The 26,008-nt window shown below is 46.8% G+C and overlaps 11 protein-coding genes across 12 annotated transcripts; 5 read left to right on the top strand and 6 right to left on the bottom strand.

Annotated features, from left to right (window-relative positions):
* The first annotated feature begins 193 nt into the window (after window positions 1-193).
* On the top strand, window positions 194-3,754 carry FOIG_01665 (uncharacterized protein). The gene has a single exon (XM_031198638.1). It carries the CDS (start codon window positions 276-278, stop codon window positions 1,785-1,787), a length of 1,512 nt encoding a protein of 503 aa, XP_031070675.1. The 5' UTR covers window positions 194-275; the 3' UTR covers window positions 1,788-3,754.
* On the bottom strand, window positions 1,595-3,677 carry FOIG_01666 (uncharacterized protein; the record flags this gene model as incomplete). Its single annotated transcript, XM_031198639.1, has 6 exons — window positions 1,595-1,840; window positions 1,895-1,982; window positions 2,031-2,764; window positions 2,823-2,964; window positions 3,024-3,293; window positions 3,345-3,677. 6 exons carry the CDS (start codon window positions 3,675-3,677, stop codon window positions 1,725-1,727), a joined length of 1,683 nt encoding a protein of 560 aa, XP_031070676.1. The 3' UTR covers window positions 1,595-1,724.
* Window positions 3,755-4,448: 694 nt separating the features above from the next.
* FOIG_01664 (uncharacterized protein) lies at window positions 4,449-4,912 on the top strand (the record flags this gene model as incomplete). The annotated part of the gene is made up of 3 exons (XM_031198637.1): window positions 4,449-4,716; window positions 4,782-4,832; window positions 4,881-4,912. 3 exons carry the CDS (start codon window positions 4,449-4,451, stop codon window positions 4,910-4,912), a joined length of 351 nt encoding a protein of 116 aa, XP_031070674.1.
* A 1,262-nt stretch (window positions 4,913-6,174) lies between these two features.
* On the top strand, window positions 6,175-7,158 carry FOIG_01663 (ADP-ribosylglycohydrolase; the record flags this gene model as incomplete). The annotated part of the gene is made up of 1 exon (XM_031198636.1): window positions 6,175-7,158. The coding sequence occupies one exon, from the start codon at window positions 6,175-6,177 to the stop codon at window positions 7,156-7,158; it is 984 nt and encodes a 327-aa protein (XP_031070673.1).
* An 833-nt stretch (window positions 7,159-7,991) lies between these two features.
* FOIG_01662 (uncharacterized protein) lies at window positions 7,992-9,662 on the bottom strand. Its single transcript, XM_031198635.1, has one exon. It carries the CDS (start codon window positions 9,567-9,569, stop codon window positions 8,442-8,444), a length of 1,128 nt encoding a protein of 375 aa, XP_031070672.1. The 5' UTR covers window positions 9,570-9,662; the 3' UTR covers window positions 7,992-8,441.
* Window positions 9,663-10,324: 662 nt separating this feature from the next.
* On the bottom strand, window positions 10,325-10,519 carry FOIG_01661 (uncharacterized protein; the record flags this gene model as incomplete). The annotated part of the gene is made up of 1 exon (XM_031198634.1): window positions 10,325-10,519. One exon carries the CDS (start codon window positions 10,517-10,519, stop codon window positions 10,325-10,327), a length of 195 nt encoding a protein of 64 aa, XP_031070671.1.
* Window positions 10,520-12,036: 1,517 nt separating this feature from the next.
* On the bottom strand, window positions 12,037-12,738 carry FOIG_01660 (uncharacterized protein; the record flags this gene model as incomplete). The annotated part of the gene is made up of 1 exon (XM_031198633.1): window positions 12,037-12,738. The coding sequence occupies one exon, from the start codon at window positions 12,736-12,738 to the stop codon at window positions 12,037-12,039; it is 702 nt and encodes a 233-aa protein (XP_031070670.1).
* A 659-nt stretch (window positions 12,739-13,397) lies between these two features.
* On the bottom strand, window positions 13,398-18,440 carry FOIG_01659 (uncharacterized protein; the record flags this gene model as incomplete). The annotated part of the gene is made up of 6 exons (XM_031198632.1): window positions 13,398-16,905; window positions 16,957-17,517; window positions 17,571-17,595; window positions 17,642-17,812; window positions 17,865-17,983; window positions 18,037-18,440. The coding sequence occupies 6 exons, from the start codon at window positions 18,438-18,440 to the stop codon at window positions 13,398-13,400; spliced, it is 4,788 nt and encodes a 1,595-aa protein (XP_031070669.1).
* A 455-nt stretch (window positions 18,441-18,895) lies between these two features.
* On the bottom strand, window positions 18,896-20,093 carry FOIG_01658 (uncharacterized protein; the record flags this gene model as incomplete). The annotated part of the gene is made up of 2 exons (XM_031198631.1): window positions 18,896-19,876; window positions 19,935-20,093. The coding sequence occupies 2 exons, from the start codon at window positions 20,091-20,093 to the stop codon at window positions 18,896-18,898; spliced, it is 1,140 nt and encodes a 379-aa protein (XP_031070668.1).
* Window positions 20,094-22,132: 2,039 nt separating this feature from the next.
* FOIG_01657 (uncharacterized protein) lies at window positions 22,133-22,666 on the top strand (the record flags this gene model as incomplete). The annotated part of the gene is made up of 3 exons (XM_031198630.1): window positions 22,133-22,220; window positions 22,273-22,379; window positions 22,445-22,666. The coding sequence occupies 3 exons, from the start codon at window positions 22,133-22,135 to the stop codon at window positions 22,664-22,666; spliced, it is 417 nt and encodes a 138-aa protein (XP_031070667.1).
* A 943-nt stretch (window positions 22,667-23,609) lies between these two features.
* FOIG_01656 (uncharacterized protein) lies at window positions 23,610-25,675 on the top strand. 2 transcript variants are annotated; one of them, XM_031198628.1, is made up of 4 exons: window positions 23,610-23,946; window positions 23,998-24,036; window positions 24,087-24,684; window positions 24,736-25,675. In XM_031198628.1, exons 1-4 carry the CDS (start codon window positions 23,654-23,656, stop codon window positions 25,378-25,380), a joined length of 1,575 nt encoding a protein of 524 aa, XP_031070665.1. In that variant the 5' UTR covers window positions 23,610-23,653; the 3' UTR covers window positions 25,381-25,675. The 2 variants fall into 2 exon arrangements, with proteins under 2 accessions (XP_031070665.1, XP_031070666.1); XM_031198629.1 differs by having other exon boundaries at window positions 23,610-24,036.
* Window positions 25,676-26,008: the final 333 nt, after the last annotated feature.

The raw sequence follows: 26,008 nt of genomic DNA, 5'->3' as shown, positions 1-26,008 counted from the left end.
AAGCTCAATCAAGTCAATAATTCCGTGACGCAGAGATGAAAGCTCAGCCACCTCATTTCCCCGCTATCATCTGAAACTCCGGGTCATCGGATCGACTTATTCATGCCAGGATCGGAAAGACCCACGGGTTCCGATTGCGGGGAAAGGCTTATCTCGACAGGATGATAACGAACAGACCGAGGATCGGGTGTCACGCTGGTTTCAATGACTCTCATCAATCGCCAGAGTTAATTACTTCTCGCCTATTCCTGCCCTAAAACAATCTATTATTTAATATGCCTCGCTCTATGTCTCGACGCGCTTGTGACCGCTGTCACAACCTCAAGGAACGCTGTTACTGGGAGCAAGACACCGAAACCAGTTGTGCCCGCTGTCGTCGCTTGGGCTTCCAGTGCCTGAACAAACGTCCATTAAAGAAAGCTGGCCGCCCGCGCTTAGCTGCAAAGCTAGTGCGAGTGTCGATCACAAAAGGTCATCGTGACTCGTCGTCACCAAGTCCTAATGACACCGACCTCACTTGCCTGACCAGTCCAGTTCTCTCCCGCCCTCTATCACCGTTCGATGACCTCTCCACGTTAGAGAAACAGGTGTTTCAGAACTTGCTTCTCAGCGATGCCTCAATGGACCGTTGGCTGGTTGGCCCAAGCTTCAGGGAGAGACATCGCCAGTTACTTGTCTCACACTTTATCGCCTCGCGATACACCTTGCGGGACGCTTTCCTTGCAGTAGCTCTAGCCAGCGAGTGTCAGTCAACTACTGAGTGTTACAAGTATGCTTCATTAGCACTGCAGAAGCTGCGAAACTACAGCGTGAGGACGGAAGAAGGTGTTTCGGAATGCCTGGCCTTGGGAGGATTGATCATATCGTTTACCTACTATTGCTCAGCATCACCCAATTCTGTGCCTATATGTAAACAGACTCTGGGTTTGGTGAGAGAAACATACGAGTTGAGCCATGATTTGAATCCCGACAAGCTGGTCTTCCTGTCCTGTCTCATCCTACCCGAGATCCTCAACTGTTTGATGGCTGGGTCCCTCCCATCTCTGAGGTTTCGGTATTTGCCTGAATTCGACCATCATGTCGATCGTTACGTCGGAATCTTTGCTCCATTGCTCCCACATCTGTACGATATTTGCGAAATCAACAATACTCTATCCCTGGATGATATGGATGATCTCCCCTATAAGCTGGAGGCTCTGGGGGCTCTCGACCGAACTGAGCGACTCGTCAAAGCCTGGAAGCCACACTTATCACGAAGCTTTTCTCAACACTCCTCTGCTGCCGAGGTCTCACAGATACTTTGCCAGGCACAGGTTACAAAGCTGGGAGTTCTGCTCTTAGTACACCGACTGCGTCATCCATTTGGCACCAACAACGAACCAGCGATTGCTGTGGCTACCTCTATCCTGGAACAATTGGACATTATACAAGCTGCCACCAATAAAAGCGTTCTGAACATTACACTACCTTTAATAGCAGCGTGTTTCGAAGTGAGAGATGAGGAACAGAGGGAGACATGGTTCTCAAAGATTCCCAGGCTAGTCGGCCAATCGCCGGGATTTTCAAAATATGTGCAGGGTGTCGTCAAGACGTTCTGGAAAGCACTGGACCATTTTGGAACAATGTCTTGGTATAACATCGAGCATGTACTTTGTCTCTACGAACGAGATGCTTGGCACTCTTTACGGCGCCTGAGATGGGAGAACGAAACCAACAATCCTGATCTATCCTCTCAGAGCCCTGTCGACCAAGGCCGATATAGCCATACATTCCTCGTCCCGCATTGAACTAGTGGCTACTTGGATGGAACATGGTGCCCCCTCAGTCAACTCGGGGTCATCTACCAAAGTTAGAACATTTCCGGAATAAATAGTTGGGGCTATGGACTACTCACAAGGAGGACCAGCTTGTCCAGCCTGTATCTGGAACTCTGCACCTGGAATGGGACTTGCATTTTCAAAAGGAATTACGCAAGCAGGGTACTGTAAAGCTGTCAGTGCTGAACTATTAGCCGGGTTGAGATGACTTGCGTTAAGGACATTCAAGAAACAGGTATAAGGTGGCACCCCATAGTCGTCATGTTTAACCGCCGTGTTCTGGGCAGCTGGCCCAATGACAGCATCAAGACCACGGGTTTCCCATACTTTGCGCCATCCTTCTAGCGCAGCTGCTTTCTTGGCGTTGAGGAACGACAGCCTTTCCAACGGGCTCAACATCGTCATGTCAGGGAGGTGGATCTTCGCAACTCGCTTGAACTCGGAATCGATACGATCTCGAGATGGAATGCGTGGTTCTCCTGAATCGGACACAATACGGCTTCCAGTCGAGTCTAGTCCAAAGAACCCCCATGCAATCTCGGTCAGTTCCGCAATTTTGCATTCCTCAGCAGCCAACTCCATGACAACGTGTCCTGCAGCTCTCAGTTTCTTAACAGCTTGCGAAACGGCATTTCGGACTGGTGGATGAAGGGGATAAGAGGGGTCTTCTGGGAGGACACCCAGCTTCAATTTGCGCCCCAACAAGCTAGGCGTCTCTCTCCAAGGAACATCTATTGCTGTTGAGTCCAACCTGGCCGGACGGCTGTCGAGAATCAACTTTGTTAAAGTCACCATGCTCTCCATGTCCTTAGATAATGGACCAGCGCACGCTAGAACAAATTTGAGACCAGGATCACTGCAGCCCTTTTGCCCTCCATAAGGAATTCGTCCGGCTGTTGGTTTGAAGCCGTATGTCCCGCAGCAAAGAGCAGGAATACGGATGGAACCTAGAATTTTATGTGAACAAAGTCTGCTAATAGCAAATGGATGAAGGGAACGACATACCGGCTATATCAGTTCCAATTCCAATGGGAGATCCCCGAAAAGCGACCAATGCGCCCTCACCACCACTCGAACCTCCTGCGCCAAGAGCAGTGTTCCATGGGTTCAGAACACGGCCGAATATGTTGTTATGGGAGTCAGCTGTCTGTACATTCTATTAGCATCCGAAAAGAATCCTCCAAGGGCTGTTTGGGATTTGCTTGCCATCATGGTTTGCGGAACATTAGTTTTGACAAACGGAACTGCTCCGAGCGAAATAAGAATCTCCACAAGAGGGGAATTGGTCTTGGAATAATCATCGAGATAGGCAACCAGACCGATGGTAGCTTGAGTACCAGACACCTGGAGGCTGTCTTTGAGGCTGATAGGGAGGCCATGAAGAGGCCCAGCGAGCTTCCCACTTTCTCGTAGCTCATCCAAATGCCGAGCACGCGATTCTGCTTCGTCAAAGAAGGTTTCAGTGAGGCAGTTGGTCTATTTTAACGTCAGCATGAACTTCGCACCAAGCCGATGGTGATAAAAAACCAGCTGTTGAGCAATTGCTGCTCTCTTAGAGAACGCAGTAACAACCTGGACAGCCGTGAAAGCCCCAGCGGCCAGCTTCTCTATGAGCTGCATGGTGGTAAATGATTCAGTGATGTCAAGCTCGATCTCACTCAAAATTCCAGAACGACGTGGAATATCAAGGGAAATAAGATTGTTCTTATTTGATTCGAGTGGTACCTTGAGTCCGTCCATAATATGAGAGGGGAGCAGCCATGCACTCGGAATGGCTTTGGCCGAACGACTCCGCTTCTCCTCGGCCCGCGTCTCCCATGTTGGGAGGGACTGAGTAGAGTCAGGGAAAGAGTCAGGCATAGTTAAGATGTTTGAAGATTATATTGTCGTGGAAGGTTGATTGTATAGGATAGCTAATTGAAGTAAATTCGATCTGGCGTGATCTGACTGACTATAAATACATGGGTGGTATTCTAGCGGGCACTCTCAGTCGAGATGTTCCGGCCTAGCCCCTCATATCACATAAAAGGAGAGCCAATAGAATAGCCAAGAATTCACCGGTTGAGGGCCCCGGTATGAGTGGGGATGTTCTGCATGGTGTGATACCGGACTGTGCCTTTCCTAAAGGCTACAAAAGCTAACTGAACCTTACCTAAGTTTATACATAAATTAGGTATTCGTTAACAAATATTAGTCTACAAGCATTACAGCGTCTAAAGAGATGGTCTACCCGAGAAGCCGGGTTCTTGAAAGAGCTGGAGCTTTCTAAGTTTGTCAAGCAGCTCTTTTGTTCAAGAATTGTTGTAATTATTCGTTGATAGTTCTCGCCTCGCAAGAATATGAGTCCGTCATTACACTCAGATTTAGCTCTTTCTCCAGATATACCCAGTGGACAGAGCTCCAAATCTGCCCTGGTCTAATAACCTGACCCTGAAATTCAGAGACTCGCTAACCACTTCGTCAGACGCGAGGTAAATCAGAGTTACCAGTTTATGCGTCACTGTGAATAGATTCTAAGTAAAGTCGCATTTCGTTCCCTCGTCTGTGATTATCTTAGGCTATCCAAATCACTGGCTCCCATTGCAAGCCAATCACTACTACAAGCCGGGAATTTTCCAGGAAACATTCACAATGGAACACCCTGCCGTGACCTCCTGGCTACACGACCGTTGCATCGACGCTAGCTATGCGGACTCTCGTGGGGAAACGTTTCTTCACCAAGCAGTCACAGAGAACGTGGCGTGTGTTCAACGCCTCATCGACCTCGGCGTTAAGCCAGATTCCGCCGACAAAACCGGCTGGTCAGTTCTTCACGAGGCCCTCAGTGGACCTGGCCATACTCCCATCGTCAAGCTTCTTATCGATCGTGGAGCAAAAGGCGACACGAAGACTCACTCGGGTTTGTCCATTCTGCATACAGCTGTTAGTGCGGGGCAGATGGCTCACGTCTCGTTGCGAATGAAGCTGAAGAGAGTATTAGAGCAAAGATCGACCCTGAGATGACCGTCGTTGGCGGTATTAAGTGCATTAATCGCTGCATCAAACTCCCACTGACTTGAGAAGTTGGTACTGCGATTCTTCTTAAGGCCTCCTAAGATGTCGGTCGGGAACGATGTGTATGTCTCCGGGGGGTTCTTGAGAGCTTAGAGGGTAGACTGCCACTGGATATACTTGGTGAGCTTATCGATGAAGCTCGCAGCAAGTTCGGGATAGAAAGGCATCGACTCGAGACAGTCCTTGGCAAGTTGGGCTAGGGATTAGGGATTATTGTGGTTGTTTAAAAGATGAACTCTCTGGTTGTAGATATTTTGGATAACTCAATGAGCGTTTAGAACAAGCTATAAATATGTTTACCAGCTGGAGAATGTAGACAAGCTCAAGAACCTTGAATCTACGGAATCGCTCTGCGGCAAGGTCCAAGGACGACAAATTGCTGTATGCCTCGTGCGATCATCATATCCACATAAGCCAACTCCTTCATTATGGAGTTAATTGGACGAGTTTTCGGGTTGGTCACTATCTTCGAGTATGATTGACGGAGAATCTGGAGTGGACTTAGCCCAAGGAGACGGAACCTTGGTCAGGCAAGCTCCTATACCCTTGAAAACTATGTGATTGGTCTTTTGGCGACCTCTTTAGGTCTGAACTAACATGCTATTGATGGAAATCACTAAAGCTCTTCCGCGCTTGTGATGAGATCGTAAGTTGAAACCTCCACGAATCCCTCGAAGTTAAATCTCTTCTAACTGGATTGCCGCTATAGAGACCCCTTGAAGCCAAGTGTGAAATTGAACACTCATGTCTGTCAATGCCAGATCCAATATCCCATCAAGACGTTCTACATTAACACGGAAGCTCTGTCTAAGTTTGGAACAAGCGGAGGAAGCATGCCGTAGCTGCGTACATCTACAGTGCGTAACCTACAACATTGGGGGCTATGCAGCCCAAAGGCTTTGACCCTTGTATCCTTGCAATCTTATGGCAGTCTGATGCCCGATAAAGTTATGTATGGGGATAGATACACTAGGCTGAATCTCGTAAGAAGCAAGTGAATAAGCCTGGCGGCGAAACGAGTCCGTCTTATATTTACTACGTATATAATGATTGGCTACTAACGCTAGACCCATAAAGGTCAACAGTGTTCTCGAACGAAGGATTGTCCGGCCAAAATTCGCCGGTAAGCGATTGCGATTCGATCGGCATTTTTGTAAAGCTGTCATCACAGATCGCCACCATACTATGACTACCTCAGGCACCAAGGAAAGTGCTTACTTAAAGCATAGACTTTATTCATAGTAGACTAGACTAACCTCTATCCTAAGTTTCAGAATAACAGGCCCACCAATTCGTCAACAGTATGTCTCACCCTGAACGTCTGTCCGACCATGAATCTCGAATCATCGGTGCCCTGCTCGGCGTTCATGTTGGCGACTCGCTTGGTGCTACCCTCGAATTCGCCCCACATGACCTAATTGCAAGCGATTATCCAGGTGGTCTTCGAGACCTTATTGGTCGAGGGCTTCTCTCGTGGTCTGCTGGACAGGCGACTGACGATACCGACATGACCCGCGCGGTATTGCTAGCTTATCGAGACTTCCAGCCAGGAGACGATATTGCTCGTCTCTCGGCAGAGAACTTCCTAAAATGGGAGGACGGTGACTGGCCAGGTAGAGAGCTTGGGAGACGCCCAAAAGATATCGGGGAGGCGGTAGCAGATGGCCTAGAAAAGTATCGAGAGACACGAGACCCTGACCATGCAGGAGCTGGTAGGGGGAGGGCCGGTAACGGCAGTTTAATGCGCTGCATCCCTACTGGCCTTCTCCAGACTGATCCGGAGACGCTCATCGTCGAAAGCGAGCGCATCAGCCGCGTAACGCATGACGATAAGAAATGCACCGTCTCTTGCGCCGCCTACAACACGATTGTCTCCCAGTTGATTAACGGGAGCAGCGCCGCAAATGCCATCGCCGCCGGGCAACATGTTGCAATTGCACTCAAATCTGCCCAGGTAAACCGAGCTATCGAATTGGGAAAAGAACTTAGTATAGCCACTATGGCCAAGAAGGGTGCCTCGCCGAAGCTGAAAGACGATGGTGGTGGCTTTGTTCTTGATTCCTTAAGCATTGGCATTGCGGCATTGCTGGACAGGCGTGGGCTGGAGGATGTTCTGGTTGATGTCGTGCGTATCGGTGGCGACACGGATACAAATGCTGCGATTTCGGGCGGTTTGCTCGGTGGGAGGGACGGCGAGGATGGAATTCCATTGCGTTGGAGAACAAAGCTACAGTATGGAGAGGAGTTTAAAAGCATCGCCCTGGGCTTGTTCCGTAGATCATTGTGAGCTAGGAGTGGTATCGTCAAGCCGAAGGGATACACTGTTGAGCCTGGGCCAGTCTTGCGTTCCTTACACTTGGAATCTCTCATCATTGAATAAACACAACCCATCCACAAGCTAGCTCTCGCCCGCATTCGCCCCACCCTGCATGGAGGACTTTTGTAAAGCATCCTTGGATAGTTGCGTGACTCAGAGGCTGACTTGCAAACTTAAAAAAAGAAATATATAATATAGCAGGATTTAGTTTAACCTTTATATACTAGGTGTCTTTCTTAGGCAGTTCTCTGGCTAATTTGCCAAAAAGAAAACCACAACTCAGTTATAATTAGAAAGACTGCAAATATAAAGCTGCTATTATATAGGAATACTTATATTATTATTATTGTCGGGGATCTTGGTAGATATAACAAAACCTATGCTGATTAGCTTATGTTGTTTGTTCTTAGGCAGTATCTATGCCACTATAGAATGTGTCTTAAGACTGTACTGGGGAAAAGGTAAGCGGGGAAAAGGAAAAATAGTGCTATGATTGGAATATGTATAAATTGTAGGCAGAGTAAACTAATTATCTACCTATAAGTAGGATATGCTATAGTTGTGGTAAGATATTCACGAGAAAGGATAATTTGAAATGGTATATAGATGAGAATTATAAAGGCCAGAAGCTAGGGGGGGCTACTGCCTGATTTATTGTTCCTATGTATAGAAAATTAACAGCTCTGTCCCTACCGTGCTCTCTTGGCACATCCATACGCGCAATAAACCTAGGATCGGGGTTTAAGGGCCTGTTATTGTGCTTATCTCAAAAGTCAAAGGTCGAGAGACTGTATAAACAAATTAGAAGATCTATTAACTTAGTGCACTGTCTCAATCTGCTCAACCAAATAATATTTGTCTTGCATTTCAGATGTAAAATCCTTGAGTTAATATTCATCGAGGATCTTTTCTCTTCCAATTATCTCCAAATACTTTCTACCAAGTTTCTTATGGCTAAAAAAGTAATCAACGCTAAACTTACTTTTTTATGAGGCATATTTCCCGAGAGTTAATGCTATAAATGCATATTAAACATTCCTGATATTGTAATCCAAATGTCATTACCCATAACCTCTGTAAACCCACGTTGCACGCCAAATAAAGCAGTATTCTTTTTTATCTGGTTGATCATATGTGGAATATGCCCTCTAGAGTAACTTATGATTACTTCCAGCTTAGGGTGACCGTCAAATCTTTTGCTGGACAGTAGGCGCAGGCCTGTGGTCACGGTGCTGGCATGCTATCAGATCGCATTACTCTTCCATATCCCTTTGGGTCAGTGGGATACAATTAACGCCTAGAAGACCTTTGGCCTCAGCATCAGCTTCCCGTGACATGTTCTCCTTCTCTATAGTCGTCTTTCTCGCCAGACCATTCAACTCGTAAACCAAGACAGCCCTTGTAGATAAAGCCGCGAAGACAAAGGTGTAGATAACCGGCAAAGAGTCTGCCAAAGGGATAAGAACAATGCTACCGATGAGAACAGTGCCAAGAATGATATGAAGACCTCCAATCACTCTGACAGCAGTCCCAAGAAGGTTCTGTTGGAACCGCCTATTGTCTCGACGCCTGATTGTAAGGTTTCGGCCTTGGCCACAAGGAGTCAGCTCGCCAACGATAAAGCTAACAAGATTGCTTCTTGATGTCGTCCGGCGGAAGGTCAAGGCGAAGACGCCAAAGCTTAGCAGGTAGATTGGTATGTTCAGAAAGGCCCAACCAAACAGTATAGATGTCTCTGGCAAGCCGTAAATGTAGACGACCATCGGGGCAAGGGATATAGCTTGATACGTGAACCTATAGACTTCCCAGAACAAGTTTCCCGTCGCGGCTAACCCGATGCCATATTCAACAAGAGACACAAGAACCTTTGCAGCGAAGGAGCGTCCATCTAAAATGCGTAGGGGTACAAGGGGCTCGTTGTTGTTAGAGGCTTTCTCCAATATGGCCTCGTACTCAAACTCGTTAGGGTTTGGTGACATTAGTCCAAAGCCTAGGAGCATGGCAAGGATTGGTCTGCGGGTGCTCAAGAGGCTTATCTCAGCCATGCTAGGTCCAAACTGTACCAGACCTCCAGGAAGAAGCGCCAGCAGGATAGCTGTGACGGCCATGTTTGCTTTGTTGACCTCTCCATAGACATTGAGAATACAGTTCATCAAGTCGCTTGAGTAGACGTGAGCACCACCTTCTTCCCTTAGGTTCTCATCGAAATAGGCCTCGAACTCTTTAGGGCAATCTTCCTTCATCCAATGTTCTTTGGAGTATTTTTCTATTGTGGGAAACCATGACCGGAACTGGGAGCGAGACCGGTCGAGAACCGCGGAGACGGTAGATATGTACAGCCCATGAGCTGCCAGAAGGCATATCACCCGCGAGAGACGCATTGTATAGTAGATTGGCGAAGGTCGTTATGTAGTTATAAAATGCCAAATTATTGGTCCAAGGACGAGAGAAATGTTGTGTGCGAGAAAGCGGGGTCCTCGCCCAGAGAAATAGCAGAAATAGTCAGCGCTTTTAAAGTCCTGTCCTAGCCAGTGCGGTAATTATTGAGTAAGAGCTGAAAACAGCCTGCACCACATGCTCACCTTCTTCCAATTAAGAGGGCCAATGTTGCTGCTAGACCCAGTTGACGCAGGGGTCTGAATTCTGAAAGACAGGGGGCAACTTGGGGGCCGAAAATGTGAGCAATAAGGATTGAGCACCAGCGGCTACAGCACCCGTTTCGCTAGAAGCTTGTCACATCGGATCAGGTAAGGGGCACGAACCGATTAGTGGTCGTAAAAAACCTGTTAAAATGGATGTTATCTATAGCCCTTGTGTTCTCTGCCCAAAGTCAGCCGAGTGCGCATCGCCATATTCGAGATTAAGTCATCACGTGCAAGTTACTGCAGTCACCTTTGTTGCGTCATGATGGAAAAGAAAACATTTAAGTATTATCATATTAACTCAATCCTAACACCACTCCCCCAAGTTATCCCAGCTAGCAAGAAATGTGGCCTAATAAACACCGATTATACCAAGCGCTATAAATCCCATTGGCTCTATGCCAATACTCTTCCAAGCATCGTATATTGCCATTCCAAACCTGCCGATATGCAAGCGAATATGCATGCGAATACACCAGAACGATAACAGACACTCAGTTATCCGTCTCATAAGAAGATCGGGGAGTTGATGAGGTCGACTGGACTGTCTTTTCGACAGTGCGAGGAGAAAGTGATGATGGTTGAGGATAGTAGGCATTGACTACGGCATTCACAGACTGGTGATGCTCTTTGGCATAACAAACGACAGCGGCGCAGATCTTCCGAGCGTTGTTCTTGGTAGACTCCATTGTGATATTGAGTTGAGGTAGTAGAAGTGGGGTAGCTGGCAGTAGAAAAGATTAGATTTTAAGAATACTTAGATATATCTTTTAAGGCTCATTTATAAATTTAAAAGAAAATTAAGTTTAAATAATAAAAAGAAGTTATTTTTATCTTATATAAAGTTAAAAGTAATTATAATTCCTTAAAGAATACTTTAATTAAAGGTTTATTAATAGTAATTAAAATAAATTCAAGGTTTTTTCTCAAGTTATAATTTTAAGAAATCCCCTTTAAATCTTATATATAAAAGGAAGCCTAAAAAATGAAATAGCCTTATTTAAATGGAAATTAATTACTTAAAAGCCTTCCCAAATTCGACTACTGAAGCTGTTCCGCGGTTCCAGGCTCGAGACACTCAGCGGATGTCTTTCCGTGGTCGATTGGAGTCACGCCAAGTCTATAGGATATTCTGCCTTATCTTATACTTAGGCAAATCACAACGGAGATACATCACTTTCAAAGCGCATATTTCTAGGTGAAGGCGAAGATACGAGAGTCCTCCCTATCACATTCAATTGTAACCGAGCTTTACGAAGCCTGCGCCAGAAAGATAACTTAATATTACTATAGGTCGATTCTATTTGCATTGATCAGTTATCTCCTTCTGAATAATCTCATCAGGTCGGGTTAATAAGAACTATATACTCTAATGCAGCATATATTCATACTTATATAGGGGAAGAAGAGCATAGAGTAGATGGCTCAAGCACAACGGCCATAACTCTATTAAAACATCTTTAAACGACAGATACCCCCGATATATTATCCTTAAGTGAGCCCGCCAATCTTGCCATTCTTAACAAGCTCTTTTCGAGGTCTTGCTTTGCCCAAGTATAGATCGTCCAAGAGCTTCTTCTTGCATAGTCTATCACGCTTCATTGCAGGCTGTTATCACTTAAAATATCTAATGAGTTAATCTCTCAGCTTTATTTACAAGGGGTCGAGTTTCCTCAATAGGTGCGATTTGTTGGTAAAATGAAATAATAATTGCCACGAGTACCTGTAGACTTAAGGGAATTACTTGCTGTGACTGGTATCTGCGGAATAACAGATCCGCGTGACAAGGTTTTTGGCTTACTAGGACTTATTAATGATATCCAAGCTTTGGACTTGACTCCTGATTACGAGCTAATGACCCGCGAGGTTTATATCGGTGTTGCTGTATACCTGATGAAAATACATCATTGTTGCGATCTCACCCAGCACGCAAACCCCTACTGGTAGTATAGTTCACAACTCGTAACTCGTGAACTCTTATGGTATCCCATCATGGGTCCCTACTTGGGATACTCACATACCGTATTTCTAGGTGGAAAAGCCATGCATCTAGTGCTGAACTCGTCAAAGTCCCTATATTCTGTTAGCGAAGTAATCATGTGTAATTAGACGAATTTACTTGCGCTTTTAGGATGGGCAGGAACTCAATGAGTACCTCATGAGTATCTCTCAACGATTCTGAACAGCAGGCTAGCGCAAGGTCCATTTACAGTGGGATGCCTCTCGCCTCCAACGAAGCAATACTGCCATCGATTGGAAGGAACTCACGCCGCTCGCCATGCGTTTGCATAAGCTGTGCGCTTAGCCTTTTCGCCAGAGTACAGAGGTCGGGACCAAGTGGGATGTCTACCGCAGGCGTCTTGGAACCATTGGAAACCCAGTGATTGAAAAATGACTCGGAAATTTTCTCAAGCTCCTCTGCTTGTGTCAAGAGCTGCTGACATACCGAGTATATCCTGCTGATACTGGAAATGCGAGATGCCCCTAAATCACATGCAAGTTCAGTGACTGTAGCGAGGAACTCTTTCACTCCACAACAGGCCCGGTGGAAATCGCGAGGGTTTGTAGCGGGATCGGTGGTCGTGGTCATGGTATCCTCCTGCCTGCCCAGAACTGACTCGGAGGTCGATAGGCTGGGCAACTGTCCCTTGGATGTTGATGATTCGGTTTCCATGTTCCCAGAGTTTTGTCGTATCTCCCAATCAGTGGTTGTGGTTTCAGAGGGGAGAAACCGGGATCCCAGGCCCTGTTCGGTGGTTGCATAGGGCTCATGCAGTGGTAGGTGTATGAATGGTGACGTGGGTTGCGATAAGTCGTCGCTATCGTCGAACGAAATAATAAGTGGAACGCGTTCGACCTCGACCCAGTCGCTGTCACTGTCACTGGAATTTTCACGTCGTCCAGACATTTTGGTGGCTGTAGAACAGACTTGTGGTACACCGTACGGTGAATTTTAAGACAACTTCATGGAATATGACATAAAAGGTGCTGATGCTGGTGCTGCCTTGGAGCCTGGTTTAGACAGACGTTACATTATCAAAGCATGCTTCTGGCTTTGATTCTATCCATAAACAAGAGTGATACCTAGGCCAGCCTTAGGAAAGAGTTTTAACCAGTAAGCACTAATCTCATATGAACAAGAACGCCGGAAGCCTACTCATATATTACGGCCTCAGGCCCTGTATGGATGTACGTGTGCTAGATCCTCACAAACTCTAATTTACAGTCCCCAAGGGAAGTACAGGGTTGACAGGGCTGTGAGTCAACTACCGTCGAATAGACCCGATCACTGACAGGATCCTGGCCCAAGGTGGAGACTGTTGCCATGACGCGCCAGTCTGCTAACCCATGGAATTCTCCCCTTGTGGACACCCGTCAAAGTAGTGCAACGCGTCGATTGCGTAACCCAAGCCAGATTCAAGGATGATTTAGACTAAACGTCTAACGACGCCATACCTCTCAACCAGTGCACTGTGAATCCTCAAGAACCCTGGAAAATGGCGGCGGCTGTTGCTTAGAACCACGCCACGTTCAAGACAAGCTACTTAAAGCTAATCCTAACCTCTATCATGTACTAACAGAATATACGAAACCTCTCACTCTTCCATAACGATTTTTAAGCTCAACAAGCTTATCAATCCAAAGTTCACACTTCTCGGCATACGCCTTCTCGAGGGCTTCATCTATATCCGCCCCTGCGTTAGCCAACACCTCAGCACCGCTCCAGTGACACAATCGGATAGCAAGCATCAACGCAGAATCACCTCCCAAGTCGTAAGCATCCAGTACCGCTCTGTCATCGCCACTACACAGAAACCTTAGCTTTTCGGGGTTCATTGCACGAACTGCTTGGTGCAGAACTGTATCACCGTATGCATTCCTGGCTATATCGTCCACCACAGAAGATTCGGTATCCGTTGATAAAACTTCGTGGAGGGTCTTCTCAATCTTCTTCTGTCGTAATTTTCGGGATGTGAATAGTGCCTTTCTCTGATTGTACAAGTCATCAGGGTATGCAGCCAAGACTTTTGCAACCAAGCCTTCGTCTCCAGCTTTGGCTGCTGCAATGATATCTTGGGGTTGATAGTCCACTTGGCGCTCGCTTAGAATAGTCTTTATCCCTGTCAGATTGGCGACTGTTGCAACTGCGAATGGTGTTTCTCCTGTGTCGCGATGCTGTACGCTCAACTGTGCCCCGTGCTCGAGAAGCACCTTTACCATCTTTTCATCTTCCTCCCGCACAGCTGTATGCAGAGGTGTCTCGCCTGACGAACTTGTTCTGGAGATATCAGTCATGGATTTGATTAGTAACATGGCAGCCTGGTCAGATTGCTTCCGAATAGCATTGCACAACGCGTCGGTAAAAGCTGTCAGCCGTCTACTTTGACACTCATCGATATTCTTCTTAACCAGCAACTCGGCAGCCTTGTCAGCTTCCACAAGCTTGGCCAAGCTTGTCATGTCGGAGAGCTCAATGGCCTGTATGAGGGGTGTCCCACAGCTTGTACCTGGCGTGGCCAGAAACTCAACCAGAGTCTCTGGTGCAGTCTGAAGAATGTTGTCGAGAAGACATTGCAAAATCTGATATTTCCGATACCCCACAGCCACGGTGATTGGAGTATCATCTCTCGAGGCTGGAGCAGCCAGCACAGCGTTGTTCTCTAACGCCCATTTCAAGAACACAGCGTCGTCTCTACCAGCTGCTATATGGCAAACACTGCGGTCAGATCTATCATGGCTATTGATATCAGCGCCCTTGTCGAGAAGCAGATTCAGGATTGAGAGAATCTCGGCATCGATGTCATTGCCTTGTGTTGGAGCAACGTCAACGAGATTGTGAAGGGCACTGGATAATATCGCTTTGCCAAATGGCAGACTGTCAATCATGAAGGTAGTAGCGGGCCAGTTGAAGTGGTTGATTGCCACATGCAACAGGGTTCGCCCTTCTTTGTCAACATAAGAGGTATTGGCTCCTCCATCAATGAGACGATGCATTAAGCGTAAGTCATGGTCATATAAGCGTAAGTCATGGGCATATCCGACCTGTATAGCGAGGTGAAGTATGTTATCTGGAAGCGTGGTAGTTTGAATAGGCCAGGTATCCAGTACCATATGTGCAATTTCAAGCGTCAATCTGTCGCCGGACAATGCCTCTGGTAGAAGCTGCTTGTGTGCAAAGGCAGTGCCCAGTCTTTGCTTCAATACATCCATAAACACTCCGCCCTTCTCGAGACAATCAGGCAGAACAGCCAGTATGCTCTTTGCCGTTGAGACTGGAATGAGCTTCTTGAAGATGGTTGTTTCAGTTTGCACCATCGATGCTTTGAGGCACTCGCCATCCTCCTCTAGCAAGCCTAATTCTTTTCGACCGTAGGTTTCGGCATGTCGGAGGAGCAATTCAACCCCAGCCTTGTAATTGATCGAAACTGCCAGAAGTAATGGAGACGAGACTGTTGCTGTATGGTGGGATTCAGATGATGATTCCTGTGCCCAGTCACTTGATCTTCCACTCGGGCCTCCTCTAGTTGCCGCAGCGGACCGCCTGGGCCGGTATGCTCCACCATATTTCCCTGTCATCTCAGTATCAGGTTCATCCTCTCTTTCTTCGGGCTCTTCTCTGTATTCTGGGAATGGTAATTTCGGAACATTAGATACCAGTAACTCTGTGGCGCAGTCCACATTCTTTTGCTTGATAGCAGCATGTAGAGGCGTCCATCCGTTCTTATCACCAACCTCTATACAGTTCGGATTTGACAATAGAAGTTTGACGACATCCAAATGGCCCCTATCAACAGCGTAGAGTAGAGGGCTCCAACCACGATTATCAGGCTTGTTTATGGCTCTTGGAGTAAATGCGAGCATCAGACATTTCAACCACGTCGCACTTCCAGTTTGTGCTGCAAGGTGGAGCGGCCCGCGCCCATCTGGCATGGTTGTATGCCGGCTCGCCATCTCTGCGAGCTGTGTTGCGAGACCATCCCAGTTGTTCTCAATGGCGATGAAGAGGGGTGTGCGTCCGTCTTCCTCGCAGTGGTTCACATTTGCGCCAGCTGAAATAAGCTTAGCGACAGCTTCTTCGTTTGCACACTCAATAGCTAGATGCAGAGGGGTTCTGCCTCTTTCATCTGTTGAGTCGATAAGATCAAGTTCCAGAAGAAGATCGATCACCGAGTTTTGATCGTTCTCGATAGCCATATGTAGCGGCGTCCTGCTCCCCACTTTGGCTTTCGATATCTGCCAAGTCGCTTTGCTGAGATGGCTATCTTCCAAAAGGATTCTTGCCAGACTTGGCAGCCCATGGGCAGCAGCGACGTGCAGTGGTGTGATTCCCGGAGGATACTTGTAGTATCCGTGAAGATAGCGTGCTTTGCGTACCCAGAACTTGAAGTAGTTCGAACTAGGCTCGAAGAACGGAAGTAGAACAGAGGTCCAGATATCTTTAAGCTCGGCATCTGAGAGTTTCGAAGCATAAGCTGGCCAATTACTAACAGCATGCTGGAGGAATGGCGTATTTGTGAACACTTCTGGGCTGATGTACAGATCGTCATCTTCAAGTGCAGCCTCTACCTCTTCGGCAATGCCACCAGCTGAAATGTTCTCGATGGTCAGATACCGAATGCAAGCCGCGAGAAGCTCTATATTACCATCAGACGCATCCAGATATAGCTCATTCTCCCTCGTTCCCTCTAGTCTCGGTGATTGAAGAAACTGGTAAACAGAGTAGTGTGCCAGATCGATCTTTGAGGTTGCCTGAGACTCTCGAATCAAGCTCCCACAAAGCTCAAAGACGTAGCTCTTTTCGCGCAGTGAGCTTCCTCTGACATCATCTAGAGTCTTTGTGTCTAACGTGACGGCAATCCCTTCGACCAATTCTGATAGATCGAATGGTCTGTTAGAAAACATGACAAACTGTAGGATACGCTTGGCAAGCCTTTTCTCTTCTTCGTCCTCGAGCATTTGGAAGGCCTGCTCGAATGTCTTCTCAAGATTGCGGGGTAGTGCTTGGACAAGCTTTGGGCTGAGAACTGTTCGGACGCGGGAGAGATGATCGATCTGGCAGATGACCCAGATGAACCTATAGATGATGATTATCAGCCAGTAATAGTAAGACTTTGTGATTACCTACATTCCATCAGCACGGATGATCAGCTCTTTGATGACCTCCTCGACTTCACTTCCTCGGAATCGACGCTTGCTGAGCTTCTTGCGGACCAAGCTCTCGATGTCGGATGCAACATCCTTCGATGTGATTGTGACTCTGAAACAGGACGAAAAAGCATCATCCAGGCCCATTCCAGCTCTGCTTGCTATGAGAACCTTGAACTCGGTATCTGCCTCGGGTAGAGTCTCCAAGAAGTCCAAGATCTCCCAGTAGCCACTCATTTCGTCCAAGCCATCGATGACAAGGAGAACTCTCTCGGAGTAATTAGAGAGATCAGTGAATAGAGCCTGCAGGTCTTGGAGGCTTGGGTGAGCCGATCGCTTGCGATGTTTTTCGTAGACATTATTCGCAACTTCTAAGACGGCGCTTGGGTGGGAAGATTGTTTGAGAAGCTGGCCTATGAGCGACCCGACGAGATTCGTAGGTGAAAGACTGGATGGGTTGGTGAAGCGACAGTAGTGGTAAACTACAGCATTACTTCCAGACTCAAGCGTAGACTCTTGAAGCGATTCGATAACCTTGGATCTATAGACTTGTTAAACATATTGTATTATAGGGTCTTGAATGCAGAAACTCACATAACCACCGACTTTCCTGAACCCTCTAAGAGAATATTTAGCACTAGCAGCACGTAGGTAAATGCACTTACGTGTTCCGTTCAGGCATAATAATGCTGAACCTGGACAGGATAACCACTTGTTGAATTCTTCCCTCTTCAAAATCCACTCAGCCGATGACGTATCTCGTTGCTTGCATAGATCATCGTGTTCATCTTCTGTTGGTGTGCCAAGCCATTTGATGATCTTTTCTTGTTGCTGAACTGCACAGTATCATTTGAGCGCCAGTTTCGCGAGCAGGAGATAAGTACTTACTTTGACCAGCATCTACCAACTTACCAACTGCCTTCTCAACGCCCTTCTGAGTTTCGTCTAATGACTTCAACTGAGTCACAATCCCTTCCATCTGGATCTGGAGGGTTTCGGATTGAGAGCTAGTTCCATATCAGTATTTCTTCTCTCCTGGGTGGACCAAGAAAGTATTTACCTTTGCTCAAGCTGAAAGCATAGGACAAAGAACATCTTGTACTGCTCAATACGTCGAAGTAACTTCACGGCCTGCTCCTCCCGTCCACCAGCTTTGATCAACATCTCAATGCGATTTGACTTTGAAAGCTTGGCTAATAACTCATCGATAAGCTTTATCGTAAGCTTGCTGTCTTCAATGGTGTTGTGAACAGCCTCCAAATCGACATCGAGAGAGTGAAAGGACTCTAGGTGTGCCTTTACACCCAGCAAGATGCCCGAGAAGTTGGCTGTCTCATTAACCAGCGTTTTTGTGTCGCTCGTATCCTCATTCAACTTGGAGTTCAATTTGTAACCGGCTGATATAACAGCACCCGCGAGGCTCACCAGGCCAGCAATACTGGCAGCGAGCGATAACGGATCCATGATTGCGCTGTGAAAGAAAGATTGAAGAATTGTGTTGAAGCTTGTGAGGGGAATTCAGCCGCACGATAATTCAGTAAGCTCAGTAAGCAGAGTGGTACGAGCCCACATAACTGCAGAGCTTCTTACTGGTTTAGGAAATGCAGCCCGTCTTATCACATAGACTAGTTAGCCCCTTCAACCACATTGGTCAAGTAACGATGGGATTCCGTATGAAAACGGAAAGCGACCCCAGACCCACGCGACATTCTTCATCTTAAATTCGGCACCTCAACCAAGCAGGACATAGTGACTTCGTTGAGTCCATTCACCATAGGGAATAAACAGTAACATATTACACAGAGGCAATCCTCCTTACTATTAATGTTACCAGAGTATGTAGAACCGATTTATCATCTGAGTTTTTATTATAGATTACTGGATCATGAGCTATCTATCTCTTTCCTCTTGCGACCAGCTTAGGCAGTAAAGTTGCGATGAGCAAGCTCATAAACAAAACCAGCAGTAACCTTAGCATGTTGAATGACGTGACCAAAGTCAATATGTGCAATAGTATCGTTAGGAGTGTGGATGTAAGGGTTGTGGTTTCCGAAAGGCGTTTCGAAGAGGAATGACGAGGGGAAGCCGTTGCGATTAGCCGAGGCGTGGTCAGAGCAAGCATAACCGCAGGTAGACTCCTCATAGGGGATATCCGCGTATTCCTCAATAAGGAGCTTAAGGAAGTCATTTTGTGTAGGGCTGGTATTGTCGGTGATGAGACCGAAACGCTCGACTCCGTCACGGCCCTTGTAGCCAACCATATCCTGGTTGAGCATAGCCTCGACTTGTATGCCGAGTCGGGCGTAGTTGTTGAAGATGTCCTGAGATCCGAGGAGGCCAGTCTCTTCAGCTGAGTACCAGTGGAACTCAACAGTGTTGAGATGATCGCCCTTGGCGATTCGGGGATCCTCCAGGAAGGCAGAGAGGAGGTTCAAGAGCATGATAGATGCAGAACCATTATCATCGGCACCAGGAGCACGACCAGCTCCACGGTCGTTAGAAATAACGGAGTCAAGATGAGAACCCGTAACAACAGTCTTAAGACGAACCTGTCCAGGAATCGAGACAATGATCGAGGGCTGCGACCAAGCCTGGTGCTGGACCAGTCGGACCGAGGCATAAGGATGCTTGCTCTTCTTGATAGCCTTCTGGATCTCCTTGTGGAGCCACTCAGCAGCTTCAACTCCGAAGGCAGAGTTGAAGTAGCGGTTGTGGAACGAGGAGAACTTCTTGAGCTGCTTCTCAATGTTCTTGACGTTGACCTTCTTGACGATCTTGTTGACATTGGCTTGGTGAGCGAGCTTCTCGGGGAATTTGCTGGTCGTGCTGGCGAGACGAGCACCTGAGGGAGCGGCACTGTGGTCCTTCCACTCTGTGATGTCGAAGAAGTGAATGTGGTCCTGCAAACAATCAGCAATCAAGCCTCTCTACCTACGAGTATGTTGCACGGGAACGTACGTCAATCATCTGAAACTTCTCGTCCTCAGTAACCTCGACAGTCTCACCGGGTGCGGTCTCTAGTGTGTAGAGCTTCTGCGCGCGCTTTCCGGCTCCAATTGGTGCAGTAGCTGTAGCCGAGGCAGCCAGCGCCGCCATGAGAGGGACCGTGTAACGCATGATGTCTAGTTGGACGGTGCAAGGTCAGAAGATCAGAGAATAGGCCCGATAGCGAAGGTATTGACGAAAGAGGCCTTGCAAGTGGGTTGAAACACGGGCAATGTGGACAGACCATCATCTTTATATACCTGCAGATCCTATGCAAACTCCGGTTGCCCTGGATCTCAATACCACCAAGCCTCGTGATATCTCCATCCCCTGTAAGAAACAATTGGCATTGAACGGTCAATGCGACGTTTTGGTAAACGATTCGTCTGCATCGTCGGTTGCCAAGTCATTGGGTGACATTGCCTACTCCACGTTGGGAAGCTCATGAGGGGAATTGCAAAAGAGCCAAGCGGTGGGATTGAAGGGCATTGGTTAATTAGTGGAAAATCGCAACAAGGTCAGAGATAAACATGACGCGGGTCAGCATTTGTTCCTGGGTAGTATGCAAGGAACGCTGGGCACTTGGCGTTTCCCCGCATCTCGATACTGGATGATACTGGTTCAATTAATGGTCTCGAAAGTCGAAAGTCATTCTACAAAGCAATTAACCCAAGGATAGAATTCATCGTGACTTTTCGTTAGCTTGAACGGTAAAATTTAAGCTTAATTGCAACCATGTCTTCCTCAATATTCACCGCTCCGCATCTTCTTAGCATGCGCTTCAAAAGTTCTTAGAGAGGGGTAATTGGGCTCGGCATTGCAGGAACATGCCCTTATAGGCAGGTCGCTTGGTGATCATCCCACCTTAACCCATGGTTGGAAGGTGACGAGAAGCCTCGGAAGGTGAGCTTTTTGCTGAATAATCCGATGGCTGAGCTTCGCTTCTCTTGGAAACGCATGTTGCTCGAGTTTCTTTCCGCTCAACCACTGGTTACCAACGCGATCTCTTACAAAGACTATACATTCAGCACACTATGCATAAAACTAATTCCTCTTCCAATCTCGTACAACCCTACCAACTCGAAATCGGGCACCAATGTAGATCTTGGTGGCTTATGCTCGCTAGATAAGCAGCGAGGGTCTGTTATCGTCCCCATAACTATCATTATCTTATATTTGGTTAAGAGATGACTTATCTATGTGCCTAAGTTCTCCTTAAACCAAGTCATCGCAATACACCTTTGCTTAAAGACACAATTCACTATCCTCAATATGCACATAAGTCTTCGTGACCGAGCCGGATACCCTATACAAGACGACTCCGATATAGTTGCCCTTACTACTGCTAAATCCGCGAATCAAACATATCTTTACTAGCACCTGGTACTCGTCATTCGTTATCCACCGAGGATTTCTCAAACAATCTTCACCCCTTTAAGGCCTCTATTGATCTGCGTAAGGATTTGGACCCCTGCTCAAGACCTAAGCCAGGCCCACGGACGAGCAGGCAGCGATATTGTCGAACCTGCCTCGAACTCTACATCCTGTTTTTTGAACAAGTCCTTTCTACTAACTCACTTTGCTTCTCTCTTGTTTTTTTGCTTGGTAGACTTCCGTCAATTGATCTCATTTCCAAGATGCTAGCGATATCTTAATGTCTCCCTCACGTCCATGTCCCTTCTGCCCCACGGGGCGCAATGACGTAGTATTTTTAATCCTTCTCATCCTTCGACAAGCTAGCCCAGAACTAAAACAAACTATCCTTCCTCAAACTGGGGATAATCGACAAAAGTATGGGGAATAAGCTTATGGGCTATAAGTTTTTCCAGATTATCTAACCCTTGCATTGACCAAATTGGGAGACAAAACAAGATCATAGCCTCACTTCACAATAGCAAGACCCACCAAGGCTGTGCGACAACACCAGCCAAGACCATTATACGTCATTTCATGTCTCTATATCGATGATCATTTCAGGCAACATTTTTATTGTCTTGATCATTGAGAAGATCGTCATACTGTTTCATTTATAGTCCGAGTCTTGGCAAGTTCATGATGGATATATAAGGGCACCAATTTCAGCTCGACTTTTCGAAACATCAGCAATTCATCAGCCTCAACTTACGATCCCAGTATACTTGCAATCTTTTTCCAAGTCCATACTCGTCAAAATGTACTCTGTTCTTCGGATCGCTAGCTTGATGGCCTTGATTGGCTATGCTCAAGCTGATTTCGCAGTCGGCACTTCTGCATCTCAAAGTATGTACGCATCTCCCTTCTGTTGCCGCCTTTGATTCTAACCTTGACTTAGTGGGAATCGGAGAGATTGTTCCTGATACTGGAGGTGACATCTATAACACTGACGCAGTTGCTGTGTCGTACCCAGGCGGCTGTCTCGACAACGTCCAGCAATTCGAGGTATGTTTAAACCCCGAAAGACTTTAAATTTCCTTATGCTAATGCCCTTCTGGTGTGTTTCTGAGAGGTGCCTTATCGAAGGCTTCTTTGAGATCCGAGGACTGAAGACGGAGGATCAGTACGGTTTCAACTGGAATGGCGAAGGCTGGGAGTTCTCACAGAACAGCGAGATCTTGGGCTTCTGTACCAAGAACGACGATGAAGGATGCACCAAGACAGGAGTAAACTACTCACTCGGATTCTTCTCACACATGCTTTGCACCGGTTCTATCAACTCTGGGTTCTAGAATATACTATACGCATATAATTTAATTACTTCAGCCTTATTGGACCTGAAAGCCTCTCTGAATCGCGTCATGTGTCCCACTTCTCGTCAGCCCCATTGCGTATGCGAGCTGCGCTGCAGGTTGCGGAGTGGCTGCTGGGCCCGTAGATAAGGCCAGTATCAGCCCTCACATCCACCCAATGGAACTGTTATCTTTAAGAGTCGGCCCAGAGTGCTCGAGTTTGCAAGCCGCTTATCTCACTTTAGTCAAATCTACAGGCATGTTACTTCCGATCAGTTGCGTGCAATCTCCCTTGCAGATTCTTGAAACAATAGCTTTCCCCGTAAAACATTACCCGAGTTTCTTTCCCTTGCTAAAGACATCGGCTAACCGTCGCTACACTCGGGAGAGCGGGCGGGTAACCCGGATGGTCCGGGCGCTACTGTTGGTGCGTATTAGCCATGACGCTTGATTCGCTCAGTAGCTAATCCTGGCTTCAGCTCATTTCTCACTTGCCTTGGCTGTCCTATCTAGGCAGGTCATGTAGGGGATAGACGCATGGCCAAGGAGGCAGGATAAGCTGATGACTTGATTAGAATTTCTGAATTTCTCTTATGGATATAGAATGACTACGAATTATTTAGATTGATTATTTATAAGTTTAGACAGAATGCTTAGAATCTCGTGTATGACACTTAGTCGCGGCATGTTTGCCTCCTGATCCATTAATCAATTTACTGCTTGGGAGGGACATTCTATGGAGGTGAGGCAGACTATCACCAAAACAACTCGCCGAAATGGGAACTGTACAGTACTAAGGCTGACAGGTAAGGTAGGCAATCTGAGACGCCACTAAGCAAGGATGTAAGTCTGTCAACCAACAGATGTAACCTTGCCATACATATATTCATAAAGGAAATCCATAACGGCGACTTTTGTCTATCTGTATAATCTGTCTCTCTCTTTCTCTCTAAATCAACCTCTCCAAGTCTTGCATTTTTGAAAAAGATGTCTTGGAAACGTTCTTCGTTGGCTGATACCGGCTTCTTCTACGATGAAGACCTCCGAAATCAAGACATGGACCCTCTCCCGCCCCATGTTAAAAGTCTGGAACAGGCAATGCTTGACTTTACATGCCAGAACTTTGACCCTACTACTAAAACAGATCTGAATATCCAAAATGAAGCAAAAAGACTTGCCAATGGGGGTTTCAGTGAAGATCGCTGGGACGATTTCTTTCGAGCCTTTTTTCTCGACCCACTAATGGAACGTGCCTCGATCTCAGGGAGGAGACCTCGCATGTCAGTATAAACCTCCATCTTAGGGCTCTTCGCCGATATTCATTCTCCCAGATCCTCACGATGCCAATACTACTATGACTCTATAGTGTTGTAAGTAGCTTCCAAAGATCAAGACGGGAGACAGAAACTTACAATAACAGCGATACAGATGCCTTATGGACAACCTTCAATAAAAGAAAAGAAAAAAGTCAACTTTTAAAAACTCCGAAGCCCGATCTCGTCTTCTGTCTTCCGATGTATCACCCGGACTCTCATATACCTACGGTAACTCTTCACGAAGCGCGGGAATGGCACAAAGCAACAACGCCATCCCTCGTGGAACCATTCTCATGGTCCACTTTGAAAGATCTACATCAACATGGCTTGAAACCTACTCCCTTTAATATTCTCAATACGAAGACCCCCCTAGAAGCAGACTTGATTTCCTATCCTTGGCTTATTGTCGAATACAAAAGAGCAAAGGGCAAAGCAAGGAGCACCACTGCTGGACCCAGGCAACTGGAGGAGGTTGTTTACTGTCAAGCAGCGAATGCAAGTGGATGTGCCGTCAAGCTGAATCAGAATGCCGCGGAGTTCGCTGTTCAGTTGGCCGATGAAGCACAGGTCCCTCCTGTTCCAACTATTACCACAGTCGGACCCCAAGTCAAGGTGTGGATAACCTTTTTTGCTAAAGATTTCATGGCATATCGCTTCAAAGATAAGAAGAATCAGCAATTCCATGGATACAAAGAGGGTTATGTGAGTGCAGATTGAGATTCAGCAACGAAACTATACTAATACTCCCGCCAGATAATGCAATGTATCTGGACAGGTGACATGACTGAGCCTCACGATATTTTGAAATTCCGACTCATACTGGAAAACACATATACCTGGGCCATTCGGGTGTTCAAGCCATTGGTGGCCACATATATCGATCAATGGAGGTTTGCTTACCCTGCTGATAGCCCAAGCTTGGCGAGCATGGCAAGGGCACGTCAACAAGATAAGTTGGAGCTCACAAGGAGCACAGTTCGATCAATTCAATGTGCTCTAGATCCTCAGCTAAACCCCAAAGCTGGCAAGGATTGGCATCGTGGTGTTTCGATGAGGCTGAGGGATCTCTGCGAGACATTCGTCCAAGACGTAGACCAAATGATTGAAGAGGAGCTCGAGTCCTCGCGCAGAAGTGCACGTGGAGCTAGCAAACAATCTCGGGGATCAAATCATGCCGCAGGATTCAACAGCAATGGCCCGAGAAACATTGAACACGAGGGCCTGCAACCCAAACAGTCTGGGAGTCCTGATTCTGCAAGCATGACTCCACTGAGTGCTCCACAGAGCATGCCACCAAGCGAAACGAGTGGTGCAGTTGAGGTAGTCTCGTCATATCTCAAAGCAGGCATGGCAGTTTGGAGCAGCTGGGGTACCCAACAGACGAGAAGACCGGAGTAATCATCTTGCACCACCAATTGAGATTGAAATGGTGTCGAACTATGGATAATCAGTGTATCTAGGAATAGGGGATTTCAGGGCTGTTTTAGGTAATGTTCTATCAGAAAGAGACGTATAGGAAGTTGGTAAGGATTAACTGCTAGGTGAGACATGTATGAGTGTATTTCTTTAGGTGAATAGTTTTCAATATTGCTCGACATATAGTTGCAGAAGGAGGATTGTATTATACTGTATTATTAGCTAAATTTCTATCTATGTGTAGACAAAGCTTGAGCAAGAACTATCAATGTCTCACTACTGTTCTCTCCTATGCTCTTGCTTGCCATATTAAAAGTTGTATGCCCTTCGTATTAACTGGTGATGTGCGGCAATTGAGCCGAATGTAGTGGTATGTTTCGTCGCATTGCATTCCCACGTTGGTCATTGTGTCAGCAGCAACCATGTTCTGACTTTATTCGGAGATACAAGTTGATTATTGATTGGTCTCTCTGCAAAGTCAGCACCTGCAAAGCGTGAGATGCTACGGCGCAGTTTCAGCCGCACGACCAACAACCGACACATCAGTCCACCTTGAAGACAAAAATCCCGAATTTCGCGTCAGCTCCAGGCACCAGTTGTCAATAATAGA

The sequence above is a fragment of the Fusarium odoratissimum genome, assembly GCF_000260195.1.
Source record: "Fusarium odoratissimum NRRL 54006 unplaced genomic scaffold supercont1.2, whole genome shotgun sequence".
NCBI lineage: Eukaryota > Fungi > Ascomycota > Sordariomycetes > Hypocreales > Nectriaceae > Fusarium > Fusarium odoratissimum.
Note: the sequence above shows the minus strand (reverse complement) of the source record. Positions and strands in the feature narration are given on the sequence as shown.